This window comes from Pseudophryne corroboree, chromosome 2, assembly GCF_028390025.1.
Source record: "Pseudophryne corroboree isolate aPseCor3 chromosome 2, aPseCor3.hap2, whole genome shotgun sequence".
Lineage (NCBI taxonomy): Eukaryota > Metazoa > Chordata > Amphibia > Anura > Myobatrachidae > Pseudophryne > Pseudophryne corroboree.
This window is the reverse complement of record NC_086445.1, coordinates 1,016,168,205-1,016,194,679: the sequence shown is the minus strand read 5'-3', so window position 1 is coordinate 1,016,194,679 and position 26,475 is coordinate 1,016,168,205. Positions and strand designations below refer to the sequence as shown.

Sequence of the window (26,475 nt, the reverse complement as noted above, 5' to 3'; positions counted from 1 at the left end):
GCAGGACAGGAACTGAAGAACGGGGGCAGGAACACTGAAGAACAGTGGCAGGAACATTGAAGGCCAGTGACAGAAACAATGAAGAACAGGGGACGGAACAATGAAAACCAGGGGCAGGAACAATGAAGAACAGGGCAGGATCAATGAAGAACAGGGGCAGGAACAATGAAGAACAGGAGGAGGAACAATGAAGAACAGGGGCTGGAACATTGAAGGCCAGTGGCAGAACACAGTGGCCAGAACAATGAAGAACAGTGGCAGGAACAATGAACAACAGAGAAAGGAACAATGAAGACCAGGGCAGGAACAATGAAGAACAGGAGCAGGAACAATGAAGAACAATAAAAGCCAGTGGCAGAAGCAATGTAGAACAGGTTCAGGAGCAATAAAGAACGAGGGCAAGAACAATGAAGTACAGGGTAAGTATCAATTAAGTACAGGGGCAGGAGCAATGAAGAACCGGGCAGGAACAATGTAGAACAAGGGCAGGAGCAAAAAAGAATGGACAAAAGCAATGAAGAACAGGGGCAGGAACAATGAAGAACATGAGCAGGAACAATAAAGAACAGTAGTAGGAACAAAGAAGAACAGGGGCAGGAACACTGAAGAAAAGGGTCAGGAGCAATGAAGAACAGTGGCAGGAACACTGAAGAACAGTGGCAGGAACAATGAAGAACAGTGGCAGGAATAATAAAGAACAGAGACAGACACAATGAAGAACAGAGGTAGCAGCAATGAAGAACAGGGGCAGGCGCAATGAAAAATAAGAGCAGGAACACTGAATAACAGGGGCAGGAGCAATGAGGAACAGTGGCAGAACCAATGAATAACAGGGGCAAAAACAATGAAGAACATGGGCAGCAATGAAGAATTAGGGCAGGAACAATGAAGAACAGCTGCAGGACAGGAACTGAAGAACAGGGGCAGGAACACTGAAGAACAGTGGCAGGAACATTGAAGGCCAGTGACAGAAACAATGAAGAACAGGGGACGGAACAATGAAAAACAGGGGCAGGAACAATGAAGAACAGAGGAAGGAACAATGAAGAACAGGGGCAGGAACAATGAAGAACAGGAGCAGGAACATTGAAGGCCAGTGGCAGAACACAGTGTCCAGAACAATGAAGAATAGTGGCAGGAACAATGAACAACAGAGGAAGGAACAATGAAGACCAGGGCAGGAACAATGAAGAACAGGAGCAGGAACAATGAAGAACAATAAAGGCCAGTGGCAGAAGCAATGTAGAACAGGTTCAGGAGCAATGAAGAACATGGGCAAGAACAATGAAGTACAGGGGAAGTATCAATTAAGAACAGGGGCAGGAGCAATGAAGAACCGGGGTAGGAACAATGTAGAACAAGGGCAGGAGCAAAATAGAATGGACAAAAGCAATGAAGAACAGGGGCAGGAACAATGAATAACATGAGCAGGAACAATAAAGAACAGTGGCAAGAACATTGAAGAACAGTGGCAGGAACAATGAAGAACATGAGCAGGAACAATAAAGAACAGTGGCAGGAACAAAGAAGAACAGGGGCAGGAACACTGAAGAACAGGGTCAGGAGCAATGAAGAACAGTGGCAGGAACAATGAAGAACAGTGGCAGGAATAATAAAGAACAGAGACAGAAACAATGAAGAACATAGGCAGGAGCAATGAAAAACGGGCAGGAGCAATGAAAAATAAGAGCAGGAACACAGAATAACAGGGGCAGGAGCAGGGCCGGACTGGCCATCTGGCACTTCTGGCAGATGCCAGAAGGGCCGATGGCCACGTGGGCCGGTCCAGCGGTCACTGAGACGCGCTGCCGCTCAGTCCGGCGGCAGCGCGTCTCAGCTGTCAGGCTTGGAGAGCTGTGAGGGACGGGGGTGAGAACGCCGGGCGCCCGCCAGCACGGCTGTGTCTGGCGCGGCGCGTATAGCGGACTTCAAAGCAGCCGCCGGTTCGTGAGCCAATCAGAGCTCGCGGACCGGCAGCCAATCAGAAGCCGCCGGTCCGCGAGCTCTGATTGGCTCACGAACCGGCGGCTGGTTTGAACACTATACGCTGCCGCGCCAGACACAGCCGTGCTGGCGGGCGCCTGGCGTTCTCACCCCCGTCCCTCACAGCCCGGAGGAGGAGGAGCAGCAGCAACAGCAGCAGTGCAGCAGCGGTAAGCAGCTGCAGCACTGGCTGCTGTGGGGGCAATTGTATACCTGGCACTGTGGGGTCAATTGGCTGGCACTGTGGGGCAATTGTATACCTGGCACTGTGGGGGCAATTGGCTGGCACTGTGGGGCATTTGTATACCTGGCACTGTGGGGGGCATTTGTGGATCTGGCACTGTGGGGGCATTTGTGTACCTGGCACTGTGGGGGCAATTGTTTACCTGGCACTGTGGGGGCAATTGGTTACCTGGCACTGTGGGGGCATTTGTATACCTGGCACTGTGGGGGCATCTGTATACCTGGCACTGTGGGGGCATCTGTATACCTGGCACTGTGGGGGCATTTGTATACCTGGCACTGTGGGGGCATTTGTATACATGGCACTGTGGGGGCATTTGTATACCTGGCACTGTGGGGGGCATTTGTGGATCTGGCACTGTGGGGGCATTTGTGTACCTGGCACTGTGGGGGCAATTGTTTACCTGGCACTGTGGGGGCAATTGTTTACCTGGCACTGTGGGGGCATCTGTATACCTGGCACTGTGGGGGCATTTGTATACCTGGCACTGCACTATCGGGGGCATATAATGTAAATTTCGACTCATACCGGGTGCTGTAATGTGAATTTTGTCTTATACTGTGTGGTATAATGTGAAAGGGGCAGCAGTACTAGATAGTATAAGGGGTCCTACTATTGTGGTGCATAATGCGTATAAGGGGTGTATGGTGTGGTAAATTACACTGAAGACCACACCCCCTTTTGAGTGACCACGCCCCCTTTGAGTGGCCACACCCCCTTTTCCGGAGCGCGCGCGCTTAATTACAAGCCTCACATTTCCATACCCCCACTTAAAAATTTCCACTTCAACCACTGGTTGTGTATATTTTAATAGAGAATGATGTACGCCTGTATGTTGTTAGAATATTAATTTTATTTGTAAGAACATAGACTAATAAGTGGGAGGAGTCAGGAATAGTAAGGGGAGGAGTCACAGAGGTGGGCCTGTGTGCTTCAAAAATGCCAGGGCCTATTTTTAGTCCCAGTCCGGCCCTGGGCAGGAGCAATGAGGAACAGTGGCAGAACCAATGAAGAACAGGGGCAAAAACAATGAAGAACATGGGCAGCAATGAAGAATTAGTGCAGGAACAATGAAGAACAGGGGTAGGAGCAGTGAAGAACAGGGGCAGCAACAATGAAGAACAGTGGCAGAAACAATGAAGAACATGGGAAGGAACAATAAAGAACAGGGGCAGGAACAATGAAGACCAGGGCAGGAACAATGAGGAACAGTGGCAGAAACAATGAAGAACACTGGTAGGAACAATAAAGCACAGGGGCAGAAACATTGAAGTCCAGTGACAGAAACAATGAAGAACAGTGGTAGGAACAATGAAGAACAGGTGAAAGAACAATGAAAACCAGGGGCAGGAACAATGAAGAACAGGACAGGAGCAATGAAGAACAGGGGCAGGAACAATGAAGCACAGTGGCAGGAACAATGAAGCACAGTGGCAGGAATAATGAAGCACAGTGGCAGAAACAATGAAGAACAGTGGCCGAAACAATGAAGAACAGGAGTAGGAACAATGAAGAACAGTGGCTGGAACAATGAAGAACAGAGGTAGCAGCAATGAAGAAAAGAGGCAGGAACAATGAACAACAGAGGAAGGAACAATGAAGATCAGGGGCAGGAACAATGAAGAACAGGGGCAGGAACAATGAAGAACAGTTGCAGGAACAATGAAGAACAGAGGTAGAATCAATGAAGAACATAGGCAGGAGCAATGAAGAACAGGGGCAGGAGCAATGAAGAACAAGGGCAGGAACAATGAAGAACAGTTGCAGGAACAATGAAGAACAGAGGTAGAATCAATGAAGAACATAGGCAGGAGCAATCAAGAACAGTGGCAAGAGCAATGAAGAACAGGGGCAGGAGCAATGTAGAAAAGGAACAGTAAGAGTGTAGAAAAAGGCCAGGAACAATGAAGAACAGGTACAGGAGCAATGAAGAACAGGTGAAGGAACAATGAAGAACAGGTGCAGGAGCAATAAAAACAGGTGCAGGAACAATGAAGAACAGGTGCAGGAGCAATGAAGAACAGGTGCAGGAGCAATGAAGAACAGGTGCAGGAGCAATGAAGAACAGGTGCAGGAGCAATTAAGAACAGGGGCAGGAGCAATGAAGAACAGGTACAAGAACAGTGAAGACCAGGGGCAGGAGCAAAAGAATATCTAGTTACTGTATGGAATAACCTGTGTTTGGAAATTATACACAGCAAAGTTTTGCACTCTGATTGCAGCACTAGGCACAGGGGTAGTACAGCTGTATAGTATTGCAGTGTGATATTACACACATTGGTGGGTATTCAATTGTTTGAAAAGTCAGTTGTGTGTCTGTTTTCTAATAGACAGGAAAAAACAGACACCCAACCGACTTTTCAAACAATTGAATATCCCCCATTGAATCTTACGCAATAAAAGGCCATCGCCTTGCTTCCAGTTCCTGTGATGCAACTTCCTCTTTTTATTTCCTCTTTTATTAATTAAATGTCACACTTGAGATTTACCCCCCAAATCCCCCAACTACACCCCACGCAGTATGAATGGATGGTCACTGGCTCATCTCTATCTATAGACTGTATACTCCACAAAATGTGGCTTTATGTACACAAATTAGCTACATGTGAAATCTCACCACAATTTTGCTCATCTCGTCTCTACTTATATGAGTAATGGAAACAAGGCTGTTTTTCAGCACGTGTGAGACATGTGAATACGTATCCGGCGAGGTGTCAGAACATTCCCGTGAGTTGGGAGCGATAACACACTGGGAATATAGAACATTCCTGTCTCTGATTCATCTCTCCTATTATAAAGGCCGCTGGCTCTAATCGTAGGAGAGAATACTATACTTAGTGAGATTAGCCGCTGAAGCAAGAATCAGCCTGCAGCTGACTTAATAACCTTCTGCACCAACTTGTAATTTACTTTTCAAGAGATTACTGACTGCCTGTACCAAGTGAAAGTCAGTTTAGAGGTGCTTATAATCCAAAAGTACATAGGATGTACTTGTATTCCAATCTAGTAAGGGGATCTACAGTATACTGATTAAATATGAGCTTTAGGAGACAGTAAGCCCTTTCCCACTTTATATACATTTATTTACTGTTAGCTATTTTGCTGAAGATTCTCATCCAAGTTCCAGGGATGGCTACTAAGGGTTAACGATCCATATGGTGAAATTGGTGCTACGCATTGACGGCACAAAATCATTGACAACAAACTATTGATGGTATGAACATCACATGGTGGGCCAATGAAGGAAGGGGGTGGGGATGGACACAGCAGTGAGGCGGGGCTTAATGATGTGCCCCCTGCATCGGGGAAATAAAAAATTGCCTCTTTGACATGAGTGGTGGAGAACCATCTGACTTCCGCCAAGGATGTCAACCCCCTCCCCCACAAGTGTTGTTAGAGGGGGCAAAAAGAACAATATTTTGTTTCATTTTATGAACCAGTGAAGATGAAGGTTGGTCTTTTAAGACAGATATCTATAGATTGAGAAGATAATATGGAAGGAGACTTGAGAGGCTACAATTAAAGCCAAGTACAGGCAACGCAGGAATCTAGCATCAGAATACATAGGAAGTACACTTCATTGTATAGTCTGCAGCTCTCTGATAATTAGAGATAGTGCATTGTTGTTCCACTACACCAAACTCCAAATAGGAAACTGCACCCTTTTATGATAGCTGGCTGACCAACTCTCAATGTCCTGCCCTGAAATATATACACATACATATATGTTTATAGTAGTGTCATAATCTAATAACAGGACAGAAGGACTGCTAACGGGTTCTTTATTTTATTTTATATTCTTCTTCTTCTTCTTATTATTATTATTTTATTATTATTATTATTATTATGCAATGCAAGGGAACAGGTTACACGGTAGAATGCAGATATGCACAGGATAGAGAAGATATTGGGATGGTAGTGCTAAATAATGTGCATGAAAGGTCATCAGAAGGTCCATTAAGAAGAAGTCATCAGAAGTTCTTCCATAGGAAACAGAATGTGAAAGGAGGCAGTTTGTTTGGCGATGAGGCACCAAATATAACTCTTGTAATTGGTTCAGGTTAGAATATTCCCCATCTCTCTAATAAATATGTCCCACAACAATGGGTGACAATGGAAACACGTCTCAGATGTTCCTGCCACTGTAGGTAAAGCTTTGCATTTCACCTTCAAGTATTTACATAAGTGCCATACTTCAGGGCGCAGCCAGTGGTCTTTGTGTTTGAGTGGAAGCTTTTCATTGTTCCTTTGTCTCGTTTTTCATTGTGAGTAAAGGGATTGATGTGGAAAAAAGGAATGTACTGACACGGCAAACTGTAACTACAACCCGGCGTCCGGTGTGCAGGATGAGATTGCATCTCCGCGCAGGATCATTTTTCTTTTTGTGAGCATGGTAATGATGAGGAAGAAGAGGTCCTGAAGCAGGACAAAGGAACATGCAGTTGCTTGTTGAGATAATTCACATTTCTGGCTGATTTGCTCACAGTGGGGTGGAGATAGGCTAATGAGACTGTGATATTTACATAAAGGTACTGTATGCAACACCAACCAATCAGAATCTAGCTTTCATTTTTTAAATGCAGGTTAGAATATAAAAGTAAACTGTGGTTGGTTACTTTCTATGGGCTACAGCAACTTTATACACATAAAAAAACATTTTAGTAAATACTACCCAATGACTGCAGAACACTTTCATGATGAATAGGAATGTTTATTAACCAATAACATTTTTTTACTTTTTAACTTGGTTCAAAACACCTCAGACAAAATGTCTTTCATGCTGGCCTGAACCTAAAGCATTGCAACGATGAATTGGTCTTACTGTATATAAGGGGATATACAGAGTTGTTAGCAAACAGAAAAGTTAACAACTAGGCAAAACCATGCTGCACGGCAGGTGGGGCAGGTGTAACATGTGCAGAGAGAGTTGGATTTGGGTGGGGTGTGTTCAAACTGAAATCTAAATTGCAGTGTAAAAATAAAGCATCCAGTATTTACCCTGCACAGAAACAAAATAGCCCACCCAAATCTAACTCTCTGCACGTGTTACATCTGCCCCACCTGCAGTGCAGCATGATTTTGCCCAATTGACATCTTTTTTAGTTTGCAAACAACTCGGAAAATAACCCCCACTGGCTTAAATTAGAGCATTGTCCCTACAGACTGCAGGCTTCAAAAGACCACTCTTTAGATCTTACGACTTGTCTCAAAGGGGAGAACTCTCTCACCCTTACTGAGACCTCGCAATGGGCTGAGCTGGCTGGTGGCTTGGCTGCTCGGAAGCATTAATGAGAGCCTGATGACAGGAATACCGAATGCTTCAGCAATATTAAATTATCCACCTATCACTTCATAAAAATGTCATATAAGAAGACGTATACCATTGCATTATTAGGAGCATAGCAAAACATCTTTTTCCTTTTTTTTTTTTTTTTTTTAAAGATAATCAGTCAGCATCATGTCCTTTTAACTCTTTAATTACCTTTCTTTTTCCACCATGGCCCCTCAGGGATAGAAAATGAGAGATCCTTGAATTCAATATTCACAGCCGGCCTCCGGGGTAGGGAGGAGAAGCGCTGGGCCTCTGTGAGGCTGTTGTCGACTTTTTTTAAATGTCCGTTAAGCAGCGGAGTGTCTTGGTTGCCGGCGCAGTTGGAGACCACTTCATCCAGACATACGCAAACGGATTTTGACTCTGACATTGCGGCAGAAGAAATACTGGAACTCTGCAGAAAAAATATAAAGTATGAAATCTTAATTGCAAAATGATACAGTAATATGGGGTGCATTTACTAAGGAATACTACTGTATATTAGACACAAATGTTAAAGAGTGTTACACAGGGGCGTAACCAGAACTTTTGGGGCCCCATAGCAACATACTGAAAGGGCCCCTGCCCAATGATCCTTGAGAGACGTCTCTCTCTGCAGAAGTTATACATTTTATGCCCAATCATAGGGTCCTAGTTTAGCTTCTGAACCCTAGTAGTGCCCTAGTTCATGTTATGCCCCATAGTAGTGCCCTAGTTCATGTTATGCCCCATAGTAGTGCCCTAGTTCATGTTATGCCCCCTAGTAGTGCCCTAGTTCATGTTATGCCCCATAGTAGTGCCCTAGTTCATGTTATGCCCCATAGTAGTGCCCTAGTTCATGTTATGCCCCCTAGTAGTGCCCTAGTTCATGTTATGCCCCATAGTAGTGCCCTAGTTCATGTTATGCCCCATAGTAGTGCCCTAGTTCACGTTATGCCCCATAGTAGTGCCCTAGTTCACGTTATGCCCCATAGTAGTGCCCTAGTTTATGTTATGCCCCATGTACCCCTTTCAGGGTCAGTGTGTGGTGTGAAAGTGCCAAGTCCAAATTCCCAAGTCTCCTGACCCAGTAATTCAACCCGGGTTATAATCAGTGTTATTCCCGTGGCTGCATAAACGGATTCCCGGGTCGATGCAAACCGGGACCCGTTTACTAGATAGGGAGAGGTGGCGCAGAGATGAGCTCATCTCCCAGCACCACCTCCGCCCCGCTGCCAGCTCCACCCCCCGCTGCTATGGCAACCGACCCGGCATATTGCCGGGTCTGGAAGCCAGCGAAAGGGGTAGGAGAGTCTCCAATGCTGGATCCCACCCGGTAAGGACCCGTTTCCAATTCCTGGGTGGGATCCGGCATTGGAGATGTGAAAGGGGTAGTGCCCTAGTTTATTTTATGAACCATCGTACTGTAGTTCTGTAACCTACATGATGTCACACTGTAGGGTTGCCAGTACACATTATGCCACACAGTATCCTCAATTCACATTATAACATACAGTGTCCCCAGTTCATATTATGCCACATTACAGTGCCCTCCAGTTCATACTGTGCCACATTACAGTGCCCTCCAGTTCATACTGTGCCACATTACAGTGCCCTCCAGTTCATATTATGCCACATTACAGTGCCCTCCAGTTCATACTGTGCCACATTACAGTGCCCTCCAGTTTGAATGATGCCACGTTACACTGCCAGTTCATATTATGCCACATTAAAGTGTCCTAGTTCTTACTAAGTAACAATAAATGTGTCAACTGCATTGCAATGAGTAGATCAGATTATGCCACATTACAGTGCCCCCTTACCACTATAACATCCACTACACCCACCTCTCACTGACAATGTAGTGTCGAACAATTCAGGCTGGGCAATTTATTAGACCCAATTGCTTACCAGGCAAATCTGGGAAATTGGTATGCAACTTTATAACCTGGATCCAGGCCCCCTAAGCCTCTATGCCCCATAGCAATGGCAACTCTTGCACCCACTATAGTTACGCCAATGGTGTTACACCAATTACAGCATAGCCTCACATTTTGTAGAATTCATTTGGGTCTGGGTTTACATAGTGAGTCTGTTAAAAGGGTTCTAAACAGACTAACAAGCACAATTCATTAAAGAGTTATAACTAGTACACTAAAAGAGAAGACAAACCACATTTTCGGGAAGCAACATTGAAATTTTGGAAAAACAATTCTGGAAACAATGTAAGTGGACTTTTAAAACTAGAATATGTGAACACTATCTCATACTTGCCTACTTTTATAAAAGCATTTCAGGGAGATGTGAAAGTAACCCCTATAAGTGCGGACGTGTACTGCTATATCAGAGAGGCGTGTCATGAAAATGACTTACATCCAAAGGTAAATTATTATTATTATTATTATCCTTCATTTATATGGCGCCACAAGGGTTCCGCAGCGCCCAATTACAGAGTACATAAACAAATAATCAAACAGGAAAACAGCAACTTACAGTAGATGACAGTATAGGACAAGTACAGGGTAAATAAACATAGTTACATCAGCAGATGACACTGGAATAAGTATCAGGTGGCAGAAGACTGCTGGATGTGGTGCAGTTGAAGATTATTAAAGTAAGAAAGGATAAGCACATGAGGGAAGAGGGCCCTGCTCGTGAGAGCTTACATTCTAAAGGTGAGGGGTAGACAGACAGGGGTGACACAGATGGGGTACATAGAGAGCGTAGAACAGAGGGTTAGGATGAGATTTGGCTGGGTTTGGTGAAGAAGTGGGTCTTGAGAGATCGTTTGAAGTTTTGTAGAGAGGTGGAGAGTCTGAGGGGGAGAGGTAGGGAATTCCAAAGAAGTGGTGCAGCACGTGAAAAATCTTGGAGGTAGGAGTGGGAGGAAGTAATCCGTAGGCAGGAGAGTCGGCGTGCATTAGCAGAGCGAAGAGGACGGGTGGGAGTGTAAAGGGAGATAAGGTCAGAGATGTAGATGGGAGAGGAGTGGGTGAGGGCTTTGTAGGCGAGTGTGAGAAGCTTGAAATGGTCTCTGAAAGGGAAGGGGAGCCAGTGAAGGTCTAGTAAGAGAGGAGAGTGGACGTAGTGCGTTTGGTGAGGAAGATGAGCCGGGCAGCAGCATTGAGGATAGATCAGAGTGGAGAGAGGTATTTGTCAGGAATGCCAGTCAGGAGCAGATTACAGTAGTCCAGTCTGGAGATGACCAGTGAGTGGATAAGAGTCTTAGTAGCATCCTGGATCAGAAAGGGTCTGATCCTGGAAATATTTTTTAGATGAAAATGGCAGGTTTATGAGAGGTGCTGAATGTGTGGTTTGAAAGAGAGGGAGGAGTCAAGGATTACTCCAAGACAGCGCACTTGGGGGCTAGAGGAGATAGTAGTGCCATCAATAGATAATGAGATTGTAGGAGGTGAGGTTATGCGGGAGGGAGGAAAGATGATCAGCTCGGTCTTAGACATGTTAAGTTTAAGAAAGCGCTGGGACATCCAGGAAGAGGTAGCAGAGAGACAGTTGGAGATACGAGTGAGGAGAGCAGGGGAGAGGTCTGGAGAGGAAAGATAGATTTGGGTGTCATCAGCATAGAGATGATATTGGAAACCAAAAGAACTAATGAGCTTACCTAGTGAGGACGTATAGAGAGAGAAGAGAAGAGGACCAAGGACAGAACCTTGGGGTACCCCTACAGTTAGTGGAAGTGAGGGGGAGGTGGAGTCATGAGAGGAGACAGCGAAAGAACGGTCAGAAAGGTAGGAGGATAGCCAAGAGAGGGCAGTGTCACGCAGACCAATGGAGTGAAGAATTTGCAGTAGGAGAGGATGGTCCACAGTGTCAAAAGCAGCAGAGAGATCAAGTAGAATAAGTATAGAGTAGTGTCCCTTAGATTTAGCAGCATGGAGGTCATTGCAAACTTTTGTAAGGGCAGTTTCAGTGGAGTGGAGAGGACGGAAGCCAGACTGGAATGGGTCAAGCAGTGAGTGTGAGGAAAGAAAGGAAGTAAGGCGGTTGTAGACAATACGCTCAAGGAGTTTGGAGGCAAAAGGGAGGAGAGAGATGGGTCAGTAGTTGGAGAGAGTGTTTGGATCAAGTGTAGGTTTTTTAAGAATAGGAGAGATGAGTGCATGCTTGAAGGCAGAGGGGACAGTGCCTGATGAGAGGGATAGATTGAGAAGGTGGGAAAGATGGGAACAAGCAGAAGGAGAGAGGTAGCGGAGGAGGCGGGAGGGGATAGGGTCAAGTGGGGAGGTGGTGAGGGGACAGGAACGAATGAGGGCCATGACTTCCTCTCCAGATGCATGGGAGAAAGATGTCAGAGTACGTGCGAGGGATGGGGAGGGTTGGTAAGGGATGGGAGAAAGCTGGTTACTGATGGTCTGGTGTGGTGTGATGTCCTGACGTATGGAGTCAATTTTGGATGTGAAGTAAGTGGCAAAGTCAAGAGCAGAGAGTGAGGAAGGGAGACGAGGTGGAGGTGGGCAGAGGAGTAAGTTGAGAGTGGAAAAGAGGCGCCGGGGGTTGGAAGACTGGGAGGAGATGAGGTTCTTGAAGCATGACTGTTTAACAAGAGAAAGGGCGGCACTGAAGGATGAGAACATAAGTTTGAAATGGAGGAAGTCTGCCTTAGAGCGTGATTTCCTCCAGTGTCGCTCAGCAGTACGTGAGCATTTTTGCAGATATCTGGTGCATTTGGTGTGCCAGGGTTGAGGTGTTAATTTGCGAGGGTGAATAGTGGTTGGTGGAGCAACAGAGTCAAGAGCAGAAGTAAGGGATGCATTGTATGTGGAAGTGGCTTGTTCAGGGCATGAGAGAGAGAGAATAGGAGAGAGAAGTGAATCAAACAGGGAGGAAAGGAATGTGGTGTCAATAGCTTCAATGTTACGCTTAGTGATGGTAGCCTTAGGAGGTAGAGATGGGGAAGTCGAGAGAGATAGGTTAAAGGAGAGCAGGTGGTGGTCAGAGAGGGGAAATGGGGAGTTGGAAAATCAGAAATATCACAGCGGTGAGTGAAGACCAGATCCAGTGAGCTCCCATTAACATGGGAGAGTGAGGAGGTCCACTGGGAGAGACCAAGTGAAGAGGTGAGGTTAAGGAGTTTAGAGGCAGGGGATTGTGTGGGGATGTCAATAGGGATGTTGAAATCGCCTAGGATAATGGAGGGAATGTCAGAAGAGAGGAAGTGAGGAAGCCAGGAAGCAAAGTTGTCGATGAATTTGGAAGCAGTGCCAGGGGGGGCGGTAAATGACAGCTACTCTAAGATGGACTGGTTGGAAGAGGCGTATGGCATGGACCTCAAATGTAGAGAATGTAAGGGATGGTTCTGGTGGTATGAGTTGGTAGGAGTAACTAGAAGGTAAAAGGACCCCAACACCACCTCCATGGCGACCCCCAGGTCGGGGTGTGTGTGTGTGTGTGAATGTGAGGCCCCCAGCAGAGAGAGCAGCAGGAGAAGTAGTGTCAGAGGGCGTAATCCAAGTTTCAGAAATGGCTAGTAGGTGTAGGGAGTTGGAAATGAAAAGGTCATGAGTGGGGACCAGTTTGTTACAAACAGATCTGGCATTCCAGAGGGCACAGGATAGGGGGTATGAGTTTGTCGGAGAGATGTGAATGAGATTGTCAGGGTTGCTGTAGCGATGAGGTGAGATTAACTTTGAGGGCAGGGATGATGAGAGAATAGTGATGGTGCGGGTGCCTGAGCTAGGAGGGGAAACTGCAGGAGGTGGGCAGGGAGGGAGGTCAGTGTGATGTGGATGGGGGTATGGGGAGGTGACAGGGAAGGGAGAAAGGGAGCAGGGCTGAGTTGTTGGGTAGCAGGACCATGGGGCAGAGGTAAATGAAAGTGGGGTAACAGGAAAGGAGGGGGAAGGAAACAGAGGGATGGAGGGGAGACAGAGGAGGAGGTGTAGGAGACTAGGGGGGAAGGATAAAGATACATGATTAGGTAGACATTGAGTGTTGTGGGGAGTATAAGAAAGCCTTGACATAGTGTGAAGTAGGAAAATAGGTTGAGGGAAAGTGGAAGTAGGAGAGGAGACTGTAAGGGAATCAGAGCAGAAGAATTGCAGAAATGCAGGTGAGAAAAGCAGTGTAGGCTCAATGGGTGTAGCTTTAGTATGAAATGAGTCAAAAGCGTAGATAAAGTGGGTGCAGAAATGTATTTGGGCTGTAAGAAATGAAAGGATTGTGAGAGGGTTAAGAAGCAATGGTAATTCTGTTAGATTTTTTAAGTGTTTGTAGATGAGAAGATGAACTCACAATTGTCCCAAAGAAGATCTTTGTGATCTAAATGAGCCCCAAAGCTAGTAAGATCTACTTGTTGAAGAAAAGACACAGGATTTGTTTGTGTATTGTGTTTTACAAGAGGTTCCATCTACTGTAATGGCCACGAGAAACCTTATTTAAAATGCATGTAGCCATAGAGATCATTGTACCTTATAATCAATGCAGAGAAAAGGCACTGATGAGCTAATTTGAATGTATGTATCTCCAATCCACCCCCCAAAAAATTGTAACCGCTATATAATGGGGGTAAGGTACAATCAGGGAGATTGCTGGACTATTCAGGGAGTGAGGGAGATTGTTACTATCTCAGGGAGTCTCCTGCAGAATGAGAGAGGGTAGGCAACTAAAGGTATGCACTAAACACATTTAGAGAATTTTAGAAAATAATTGAAAACCTCCGCTTACTTACTAATGGGGTATATTTTCATTAAAAAGTTTTATCCCCATTTAGTACTGTACGTCGGTTCATTCTTGCAATGTATAGAAAACCTATGTCCTACACCAGCCTCCAACATTGGGGGTGATTCCGAGTTGATCGCTCTCTGCGGTTTTGCGCAGCGATCATATCACTATTGCGCATGCATATGCACCGCAATGCACAGGTGTGTCGTACGGGTACAAAGCAGATCATTGCTGGGCGATGGATTTAATGAAGAATCCGTTCGCACAGCAGATCGCAAGGAGATTGACAGGAAGAGGGTGTCAACTGACCATTTTCTGGGAGTGTTTTGGAAAACGCAGGCGTGTCCAAGCGTTTGCAGGGCGGGTGTCTGACGTCAATTCTGGCACCAAAAAGACTGAAGTGATCGCAAGGGCTGAGTAAGTCCAGACCTACTCAGAAACTGCACAAAATGTTTTTGCAGAGCTCGGCTGCACAGGCGTTCGCACACTTGCAAAGCAAAAATACACTCCCCCGTAGGCGGCGACTATGCGGCTGCAAAAAATAGCTAGCGAGCGATCAACTCGGAATGACAGCCATTATACAACAGCCAGCTTCATCTTCATAGACAGAAACTCTGTGGTTATGATCTGTGGGACCTGACACCGACCAACTCTGCAAAAAGTTCAAATCTTTCTTGTTCAGTTCCCAGCGATCAAATATCTCCCCAACGGCACACACACAAAACGCAAGGGATCGTATTATCGTGCTGAGAAATAAACAGCGCTCATGTAGAAAATCTGGATCAGGATTCAAGGCTACATCGCTATAAAAGGTTTATATTCCTTTGCCCATTGAAATACAGCATTACTGAGGGCCGCCAAGTCATGAAAGAAAGGGCTTAACTGTTCCTGTACTGTTTCTAAAGGCTACTTATCATAACAAAACCCACAGAAAATCCTTCTTGAACACAGCAGAATACGGGGGGATGGGACTTTCTGAGAAATATAGAGTATACAGAAGAGTTACTTAAGGAGCTTCACTGAGAATCTTCGAAGTCAGCGGCACTGTCACGAATATTGGGTGAGCCAACAAAAAAGCCGTCTTCCCTTTGCGAAGGTGACGGGTACAGGTCAATGAGCATATATACATAGTCTTGCCTTTTAAAAAATATATATATATATATATAAGTATGGTATGTACCTGACGAAGGATAATAAATCCGAAACGTTGTATTCAACCCAGGAGTGTCCGGGTTTCTCATTTGAATTAAGTCCACGAGTGCCGCCTACATACCATACTTATATCAAACTCAGAAGGAAGGCACCGGGCAAGATGTCTACATTTATTTGGCGGAGTGCCGAGTGTATCTTTACTCTATATATATATATATATATTTTTTTTTTTTTTATCGGCATTATCTGAGCTGTGTTTATGTTTCATTGAGCATTAATCCTGTGTTGATGAAAACATGTTCCTGTGATTGGGCTTTGTTATCACCGTTGGGGTCCATAGGGAGAAGGGCAGCCAAAGTGAACCCTGCATAAGATTATTGGATACATTTATTAATGTCTGGCTGCTCTGGCACTAACAATTCATAACCTGTATCGTCACTTGGGGGGTCATTCCGAGTTGATCGTAGCTGTGCTAAATTTAGCACAGCAACGATCAGTCACACTGACATGCGGTGGGACACCGCCCCACATGTCAGTGCCAGCCCCCCCCCCCGTCCGGCAGAAGTGCAAAGGCATTGCACAGCGGTGATGCCTTTGCACTTCAAGAGTAGCTCCCGACCAGCGCAGCTTTAGCGTGCTGGCCAGGTGCTACTTGTCGCTCCCCGGCCCGCAGCGGCTGAGTGGGATGTCATGCAGCTGCTGCGGCCCGCCCCCCTAACGGTCCGGCCATGCCTGCGTTGGCCGGACCGCTCCCCCTAAACGGCGGCTTAACGCCACCGTCCAGCCCCCTCCCGCCCAGCAACCGCCTCTGCCTCAGAGGCGATCGCTAGGCAACGATGGCTGGCATGCGCTACCGCACTGTGGCGCATGCGCAGTACCGACCCGATTGCTGTGCTGCGACAAACTGCAGCGAGCAATCGGGTCGGAATGACCCCTTGGTGCAGAGGTTTAGTTCTGTCACCATTTACTGATCCAGGGTGACAGCCACTCCAAAAAAAAAAATCAGCCGACCGCTTGACTCGCTGGCTGCCAGGGGTCAACCTTAGTTCTGATGTGTCTGCAATCTCACACACGTTGGGCGGGCCTTACCCTGTGCTGGGTGACCCTCAGCGTGTGAAGAGATGGACGCAGATCTGACTGCGTATGCAGCGAACTATGGGGGTCATTCCGAGTTGTTCGCTCGTTATTTTTTTCTCGCAACGGAGCGATTAGTCGCTAATGCGCATGCGCAATGTCCGCACTGCGACTGCGCCAAGTAAATTTGCTATGCAGTTTGGTATTTTACTCACGGCATTACGAGGTTTTTTCTTCGTTCTGGTGATCGTAATGTGATTGACAGGAAGTGGGTGTTTCTGGGCGGAAACTGGCAGTTTTATGGGTGTGTGTGAAAAAACGCTACCGTTTCTGGGAAAAACGCGGGAGTGGCTGGAGAAACGGAGGAGTGTCTGGGCGAACGCTGGGTGTGTTTGTGACGTCAAACCAGGAACGACAAGCACTGAACTGATCGCACTGGAAGAGTAAGTCTCGAGCTACTCAGAAACTGCACAGAGAAGTCTTTTTGCAATATTGCGAATCTTTCGTTCGCAATTTTACTATGCTAAGATTCACTCCCAGTAGGCGGCGGCTTAGCGTGTGCAAAGCTGCTAAAAGCAGCTTGCGAGCGAGCAACTCGGAATGACCCCGTGTCTGTCTCTGAATAAGACCCACAGTACGCAAGTTCCTGTGCGACTCTGATAGTGTTGGGCGTCTTTTTTCCCCCCGAAAATGTGTCTTAGTGGTAACTCAGTGGGACTAGGACGCATGTGGAGACTACGCTGATTAATCTGATATGCAACATTTATATTATGTGTAAATGAGTCTGCATACGGAGCACAGTGGAATTTTTATTGGGAAAAAAAATCTGTAGATGCTACAATGTAACACTTCATATACAGATTCAGAGACTCAGTCGCTCACATATATCAAATCAATCAGCACAGTATCCTGGTGCGTTGCAACTATGATGCATTTTCGACAGAGAAGACGATAGCAGAGTCTCACGGGACCTGACGCGCCTAGAAGGGCTGTTTTGCGCAACTGCAGCAATATATATATATATATATATATATAGTATCCGGTCTTTAGGTCAACCACACTTAGGTCGGCAGTCATTAGTTCGATCACTATTGGTCGACATGGTCACTAGGTTGACATGCACTAGGTAGACATGGAAAAAGGCTGACATGTTTGTTTTTTTATTATTATTTTTGAGCTTTTTCATACTTTACGCTGCACGTGGACTACGATTGGTTATAGTAACCTGTGCTCAGCGCAGCGGTAGAGGAGTGAGTCACGTCGACCGTTTTCCATGTCGACCTAATGCCAGTGTTGATCTATTTCAGGTGTCGACCTAGTCACTGTCGACCAGTAGTGGTCAACCTAATGACTGTCAAGCTAAGTGTGGTCGACCCTGTGATCCACACCCATATATATATCAGTATACAGGTGGTCATTCCGAGTTGATCGCTAGCTGCATTTGTTCGCTGTGCAGCGATGAGGCAAAAAAAGGCACTTCTGCACATGCGTATGCGGCGCAATGCGCACGCGCGTCGTACTCTTACATTGAACGATGTAGTTTCACACAAGGTCTAGCGATGCTTTTCAGTCACAGAGTGATTGACATGAAGTGGGCGTTTCCGGGTGTCAACTGACCGTTTTCAGGGAGTGTTCGAAAAAACGCAGGCGTGCCAGGAAAAACGCAGGCGTGGCTGGGCGAACGCAGGGCGTGTTTGTGACATCAAATCCGGAACTGAATAGTCTGAAGGTATCGCAAGCGCTGAGTAAGTCTGGAGCTACTCTAAAACTGCACAAAAAAACGTTGCCACCGCTCTGCGATCCTTTTGTTCGCACTTCTGCTAAGCTAAAACACACTCCAGTGGGAGGCGGCATAGTGTTTGCACGGCTGCTAAAAACTGCTAGTGAGCGATCAACTCGGAATGATCACCACTGTACACACACACCTGCCATGGCACATTCCGGGTTGCGCTTTTGTAAGGATTCAGCGCCCAGCTGCTAGGACAAATCCGCTTTGTTATTCTGTCACCAAATAAAACCCGTTAGCTGCCGGTAAATCAGAGACAAGGGACAGCTGCCAAATGTCAGTTTTATCAACTGACAGTGACTACAAACAGCAAGCCCTCTCCCTAATGTGATTCCAGTCTCCGTTACTACACTGTAGCATTGTGCAGAGACGAGGGAGCTGGCTGGTGCTATGGAGAAAGTGCACACAGAGGTGAGGTGCTGCAGAGTCACAGTCAGGCTTGGACTGGCCCACAGGGGTACAGGGGAAACCACCGGTGGGCCCTACTAGCTGGGGGCCCTCCTCCTGCTCTAAGGATCATGTTCCAGACTGTGCACTTTAATTATACATTATACATATGTTACCTTATACTGGACTATGGTGTATTTTCTACAGTGCATTGCTGTTAATAATCTGGTACATTATCATGCATGCCGCAGCTGAATTTACTGTATATATATTTATGAAGGGGCCCAGACGTTGCACTCTCTAATCGTTGTTCAAACCAATGAGGTTGCAGGCTCCACCCCCTCTGCAGACTGGCCACACCTCTAAACATGGCCCCCTACCACTGCATTCCCCCGGTGGGCCCTACATGCCCCAGTCCGACACTGGTCACAGTATAACAGGATGGGCTATAATGGGAATACAGATGGTGGGGATGTTCAGAAGAGATGTGTAGTAATTGCAGTTTTGTGGATGGATGTGGAGATAAGTTACTAATGTCCTTATTATATGGGGAAAAAAGATATTTGTGATCTCAGATGGTCTCTGTAACCTGACAGTCGTGGCAAATACACCTAACCCCTGTGTAGTCTTTAGGATCAAACACTTTCCTCTCAATGTTCCCCACAAACCTGTCACTAAGTGCACAGTGGGGGTCATTCCGACCTGATCGCACGCTGCCGTTTTTCGCAGCGCTGCGACCAGGTCACTACTGCGCATGTGTATGCACCGCAACGCGCAGGTGCATCGTACAGGTACAAAGCGGATCGTCGCTGTGTGATGGATTTAATGAAGAATCCATTTATATAGCCGATCGCAAGAAGATTGACAGGAAGAGGGCGTTTGTGGGTGTCAACTGACCGTTTTCAGGGAGTGGTTGGAAAAATGCAGGCGTGTCCAAGCGTTTGCTGGGAGGGTGTCTGACGCCAATTCCGGTCCCGGACAGGCTGAAGTGATCGCAGCGGCTGAGTAAGTCCAGAACTACTCAGAAACTGCACAAACTGTTTTTGTACCGCTCAGCTGCACACGCGTTCGCACACTTGCAAAGCGAAAACACACTCCCCAGTGGGCGGCGACTATGCGTTTGCACGGCTGCAAAAAGTAGCTAGCGAGCGATCAACTCGGAATGACCCCCAGTGTTACTTGGGTGTGGTTCGTTTTATCGACAGTGTCTAGGTCAACAATGTTTAGGTCGACCACTATAGGTCGACAGTCACTAGGTCGACATGGATGGAAGGTCGACAGGGTTTCTAGGTCGACATGTGCTAGGTCGACAGGTCTAAAGGTCGACATGAGGTTGTTGTTTTTTGTGTCGTTTTCTTCGTAAAGTGACCGGGATCCCAAATTAGTGCACCGCGTCCCCTCGCATGGCTCGCTTCGCTCGCCATGCTTCGGGCATGGTGCCTTCGCTCCGCTACCGCTTCGCTCAGCACACTTTACCATTCCAATCGTAGTCCACGTGGATCGTTAAGTATGAAAAAATCCCCCCCCAAAAATTTTTTGAAAAACTCATGTCGACCTTTAGACCTGTCGACCTAGCACATGTCGACCTAGAAACCCTGTCGACCTTCCATCCATGTCGACCTAGTGACTGTCGACCTATAGTGGTCGACCTAAACATTGTCGACCTAGACACTGTCGATCTTCAGACCGGATCCCGTGTTACTTACCTTGTTTTGGCTGCTCCTCTGTCTGTATGATGTTTAGTCATAAAACACCAGGGAATTGCATTAGGATCACGTCTATAGAGCAGAATTCTGTGCAGCGGCCAGATCATGTAGGAAGGACAGGTGCAGTCACATATAATGGGTTACGCCATATTGGGTAGAATAGCTGCTCTTTGTTTCTGTAGACAAAGCCGTATGTACATAATAGTTTCACCTGTTGGCAGTAAGGTAAGACCATTGGCCCTCATTCTGAGTTGTTCGCTCGCTAGCTGCTTTTAGCAGCATTGCACACGCTAGGCCGCCGCCCTCTGGGAGTGTATCTTAGCTTAGCAGATTTGCGAATAGAAAATTCTTAGCAGTTTCTGAGTAGCTCCAGACTTACTCCTACACTGCGATCAGCTCAGGCCGTTTCGTTCCTGGTTTGACGTCACAAACACGCCCTGCGTTCGGCCAGCCACTCCCCCGTTTCTCCAGACACTCCCGTGTTTTATCCTGGCACGCCTGCGTTTTTCCGCACACTCCCAGAAAACGGTCAGTTTCCGCCCAGAAACACCCACTTCCTGTCAATCACACTCCGATCACTTCAACGATGGAAATTCTTCGTTCGGACGTGAGTAATCTACTACGTCTTGTGGTAAAATACTTAGCGTATACGCACTGCGTACCATGGGGGTCATTCCGAGTTGTTCGCTCGTTATTTTTTCTCGCAACGGAGCGATTAGTCGCCAATGTCCGCAGTGCGACTACGCCAAGTAAATTTGCTATGCAGTTAGGTTTTTTACTCACGGCATTACAAGGTTTTTTCTTCGTTCTGGTGATCGTAATGTGATTGACAGGAAGTGGGCGTTTCTGGGCGGAAACTGGCCGTTTTATGGGTGTGTGCGAAAAAACGCTAACGTTTCTGGGAAAAACGCGGGAGTGGCTGGAGAAACGGAGGAGTGTCTGGGCGAACGCTGGGTGTGTTTGTGACGTCAAACCAGGAACGACAAGCACTGAACTGATCGCAGATGCCGAGTAAGTCTTGAGCTACTCAGAAACTGCTAAGAAGTGTCTATTCGCAATTCTGCTAATCTTTCGTTTGCAATTTTGATAAGCTAAGATTCACTCCCAGTAGGCGGCGGCTTAGCGTGTGCAAAGCTGCTAAAAGCAGCTTGCGAGCGAACAACTCGGAATGACCCCCCATGCACATGCGCATTTTCACCTTAATCGCTCCGTTGCGAAAATCGGCAACGAGCGAACAACTCGGAATGACCCCCATTGTACAGATTGGGGCTAAGACAAAGGTGAACGAACATCCGCTGGCATGAATTCTCACTGCACATGCCCGGGAAAAAGGCCTACACAAGTAAAGTAGGTGCAATGCAGAGTCACATGCGTTTTGATGGCACTGACACACATCTGGAGAGTTGGGAGAATGAAGGGAATTGGCATTATTGCGTAGGCACAGTTAAAGAAGGCTGCGTTCATGCAAATGTGGCACAGGCAGACCGGGATGTAGGCTAGTAAGTGCCAGTTAGGAGCAGGGCTTAAAGTGGTCCTGGAGAAGTGGTGGAACTCACTTACACTCATAGGCGTGCGCAGGGGGGGTGCCTGGTGCGCACAGGCACCCCCTAATGTCTGTCACCCCCTCACACACACCTGCTGCAGTATCGGCCATCGCCAAGTGTGCTCATTTCTGTCCTCCCGCCCATTGTGCCCACCACTCCCTCCGCTCAGTCTGGCTGTCATTCATTTGTATGGTGCAGCATCACTGATGTAATCCTACTCCCAGTTCCTCTAAACTGTGGGATGTGTGGTGATGATGTCATGCCGCGTGCATGCCCGCTCATGCTCCTACCCATGCTCTCTCTCTACTCATGTGCCAACACCACAGAATACAGCGTTCCTCTTGGAGGAGGACAAGTTCAAATTCAATAAATATTTCGAGAGATTAGGATATAATCTATGGTAATAAAATATACAAATGTAATATATATATATATATACATATATATATATATATCATCAATTCTCTATATTATTTCATTTGCATTGAGTGCCAATATGTGGTGGTAGACACGCCTGATAGGTGGTGCTAGACACGCCCATTAGGTGGTGTTAGACATGCCCAATAGGCGGTGCTAAACAGGCCCTTCTAATCGTGCACCCCCTAATAAAATGTCCTGCGCACGCCTATGCTTACACTGCCACCTACCACCCGCCCTATCCCCCTCCCCACTCCCCTCACCTTAAGCGTAGCCAGGGCCAGTACTAGTGTTTTCGGCACCCCTCTGCAAACTAAATGAGTGCCCTACTTCTCATCTTTATATGGGACATTGATCTCACAAAGATGCAGCATGGTCACATAATAGTATCCCCAATTCAAATTACACCACACAGTAACACAATCTTATTCATGTTACACCACATGTAGTGACCCTGATTTATATTACACCACAGAGTAATGCCCCATATTCAGGTTACGTCACTCAGTAGTGCCCTTTATTCACATTGTGCTACACAATGGTACTCTTTATACACGGTAGTGCCCCTTACACATGATGACCACAGTTGTAGTGCCCCTCACACATAATGACCATTGTTGTAGTGTCCCTTACACATAATGACCACAGTTGTAGTGCCCCTTACACATTATGACCATAGTTGTAGTGCCCCTTACACATAATGCCCACAGAGTGCCGCTTATACACAAAATGCCCACAGTAGTGCACCTTATACACATCTCTGTCACTCCAGCAGCTCATGCCCTGTATCCCACCAGCAGCTTTCCCACCTCTCTTGTCTCTCCATCCCCCTGTCATCTTGTCTTCAAGATGCACAGAGCCTGCTCCTCTTCATGGCTCTTCTTCACTTCAGCAGCGGTGACAGCATGACATCACATACACCGTGCCAGAAAAGGTACCCACTGGGATCTGAGGAGGGGATGAATGCAGTCTAAAGGTGTGTACACACGGTGAGATCCTTGCTATGTTCGATTTTTACTTGCGATTTCCCTTGAACTCCCCGGAGCCCAGATAGGACAGATTTTGACTAACTTTTCTTGAGATCTGTACTATGTGTGCTTACGATTTTGGCTTATGTGAGATTTTGGCTTATGTGAGATGTCATTGACATGTGAGAAGAACTAGATAGTACACCGATCTAGCAAGGATTGACTTGCCTGCACAGTCTATCTTTTCTTGCGATGCCGACCTGGCGGGACCGCGCATCGGGATCGCAAGGTGACTTTCACCTTGCGATCTGCACTAACTTTTCTTACTATTTTGACTATATAGTCAAAATCTTAAGAAAAAATCTCACCGTGTGTACACACCCTAACAGGCACAGCAAATGTGAGTAACAGGAGGGGTGGGCTGTAGATGGAGGAGGACCATGAAGCCACCAGGACCTGGGGAAGGGGGAGGTGGCTGCAGCTCATCAGTGACACTAGTGTTGCCTGCATCATCGATTGACGTAGGTGATGGGGTGGGCATTTCTGTTGGAGTTACTGTGCAGAGGAATGGAGGAGGTGGAACTAGTTTCTCCTACAATTACAGGTGCTGGAACTCAGTTCCACCTCATTCCTCCCACTTTAACCCTTGGTTATATGGGATGTACAACTTAAGTATTCATTGATGATGATGACTTGGGGTGGAACCAAGCACATATGAGTGCTGGCACATTTCAGTATACATAAATCACAGCCTCAGTTTTCTGTGCATGCATGGCTGTTATGCACCCTGTGCCCCCCATCTGATATGATGTGACAAGGATGATGGACCAAATAGAAGTTGAGAGCATCCTTATGATGCTCTGGCCATCTCTGCAGTGGCTTGCCAACAGGACTATCTGAGCATCCGAAGCATCCTAAGCGTGCTCCATGAGGCTCTGCTGTGTCTTGCCATTGGTGCTAGCAAAAGGCTGAGTGCCCGCAGTGTTCTAAGGACACACCATGCAGTGACTTTCTAGGCCGCATGCCAAATACAGGTGCCACTGGGCAATGATGGTGCGATGGTCGCATCCCTCAATCAGTCTGCATAAGCCGAAGCTTACTCAGTCTGACCACCAGAGCCGCTCCAGAGCCCCTCTGCAAGGTCCAGAAAGTTTGCGTCCAAAGGGAACATCCCCTGTTTTGTAGACCAGTCCCGGTAGCCACATTCGCTCTGCCCCCTATCTGTAGCTAAGGGGGACTGCAAGCGATCATGCAAGAACGTTCTGCACATGCGCAGACCCTAAAGCCCCTTTCACATCGCCAATGCCATATCCCACCCGGGAATTGGAAACGGGTCCTTCCGGCATTGGACCCTATCTGCAGGCTTCCCAACCCAGCAATTTGCCGTGTCGGTTGCCTTAGTGGCGGGCGGTTGAGCCAGAAGTAGGGGGCGGTGCTGGGAGATGAGTTCATCTCCGCACCGCCTCTCCCTATGTAGTTAACGGGTCCCGGGTTGCATCAACCCGGAAAGCCGTTCACGCTGCCACCGGTATTCAACCCGGGAATAACCGACCCCGGAATTCTCATGAGGCCCTTTCACATTGCACAGTGACCCGTGTCAACCCAGCATATTTCCAGGTCGCTACTGGGTTATCTTTGCGATGTGAAAAGGTTATAAACCATCAGATTTCCATACAAATCCAAATCAGGCCGTAAGTGCATTATGCATGCCTTGCCGTTCTGTTATCATATTAGCTTGATACAAAAAATACTTTGTAGCTATAAATAGATTGTGTGAGTTCTTTTAGACAAACACTTGCTTGATAAGATGTATTTTGGGTTACAAAACTGATTTTATGTGCCCAATTAACACAATTATTTAGTCCATAAAAGGTGCACACCTGCTGCAAAATACAGGTATTATTATTATTATTATTATTATTATTATTACCAAGTGAAATAAATATTCTATTATGGAGATTGTGTCACTGAAATGTCTTCCTGGACTGGACAGATGATCTGTTCAGCACCAAGGTGTCCTGGCACCTACAATACACTCAGGAGCGGTTCTAGGCACGAGCAAGCAGGGTGGGCCGCAGTCACCCTGCAGGCGCCCACCACCCACCTACATCCCGAATCCCGCTCCCCGGCTGCAGCCGGCACCACTGTCAGATGCTAGATGTCAAAATTGACCTCTAGTGTCATTGCGGCGCTGCTATGGGAGAGATCTCATGACGTCTCTTCCGTAGAGAGGAGCCGGCGGCCGGAGACGGAGGACAGCGCAGCAGCGGTCGGGAGGCAGGAGTGGGGCTGGTAAGTATGTGTGGGGGTTTTTGTGTGTTTGTAAGCAGTGCTACTGGGGGCACAACTACAAGGGGCACAGCTACAGCGGGCACAACTATAGGGGGCACAACTACAAGGGGCACAGATACAGGAGGCACAACTACTGGGGGCACAACTACAAGGGGCTGGACACTAATGAGCGGATTCGGTTTTACTCGGTTCTCAAAACCGAATCTTATTGGCTATCCAAAACACGTGACATCAGTGAGTCAGTAAGATTCGGTTTTGAGAACCGAGTAAAACCGAGTAAAACCGAATCCGCTCATCACTAGGCACAACTACAGGGGGAACAACTACTGGGGGCACAACTACAGGGGGAACAACTACTGGGGGCACAGCTACAGGGGGAACAACTACTGGGGGCACAGCTACAGGGGGAACAACTACTGGGGGCACAGCTACAGGGGGAACAACTACAAGGGGCACAGCTACAGCGGGCACAACTATAGGGGGCACAACTACAAGGGGTACAGCTACAGCGGGCACAACTATAGGGGGCACAACTACAAGGGGCACAGCTACAGGGGGAACAACTACTGGGGGCACAACTACAGGGGGAACAACTACAGGGGGAACAACTACTGGGGGCACAACTACAGGGGGAACAACTACAGGGGGAACAACTACTGGGGGCACAACTACAGGGGGACACAACTACAGGGGGAACAACTACTGAGGACACAACTACAGGGGGAACAACTACAGGGGGAACAACTACTGGGGGCACAACTACAGGGGGAACAACTACTGGGGGCACAACTACAGGGGGAACAACTACAGGGGAAACAACTACAGGGGGAACAACTACTGGGGGCACAACTACAGGGGGAACAACTACTGAGGACACAACTACAGGGGGAACAACTACAGGGGGAACAACTACTGGGGGCACAACTACAGGGGGAACAACTACTGGGGGCA

General features: G+C 47.2%; 1 protein-coding gene across 1 annotated transcript in view; it reads right to left on the bottom strand.

Annotated features, from left to right (window-relative positions):
• The window catches only part of ABCG1 (ATP binding cassette subfamily G member 1), a 168,153-nt gene that overhangs the window by 132,076 nt on the left and 9,602 nt on the right, over nt 1-26,475 (bottom strand). Inside the window, exon 2 of the mRNA XM_063956688.1 lies at nt 7,710-7,953. Within this exon, the coding sequence (XP_063812758.1) occupies nt 7,710-7,953 (244 nt within the window). The remainder of the gene's footprint in view (nt 1-7,709; nt 7,954-26,475) is intronic.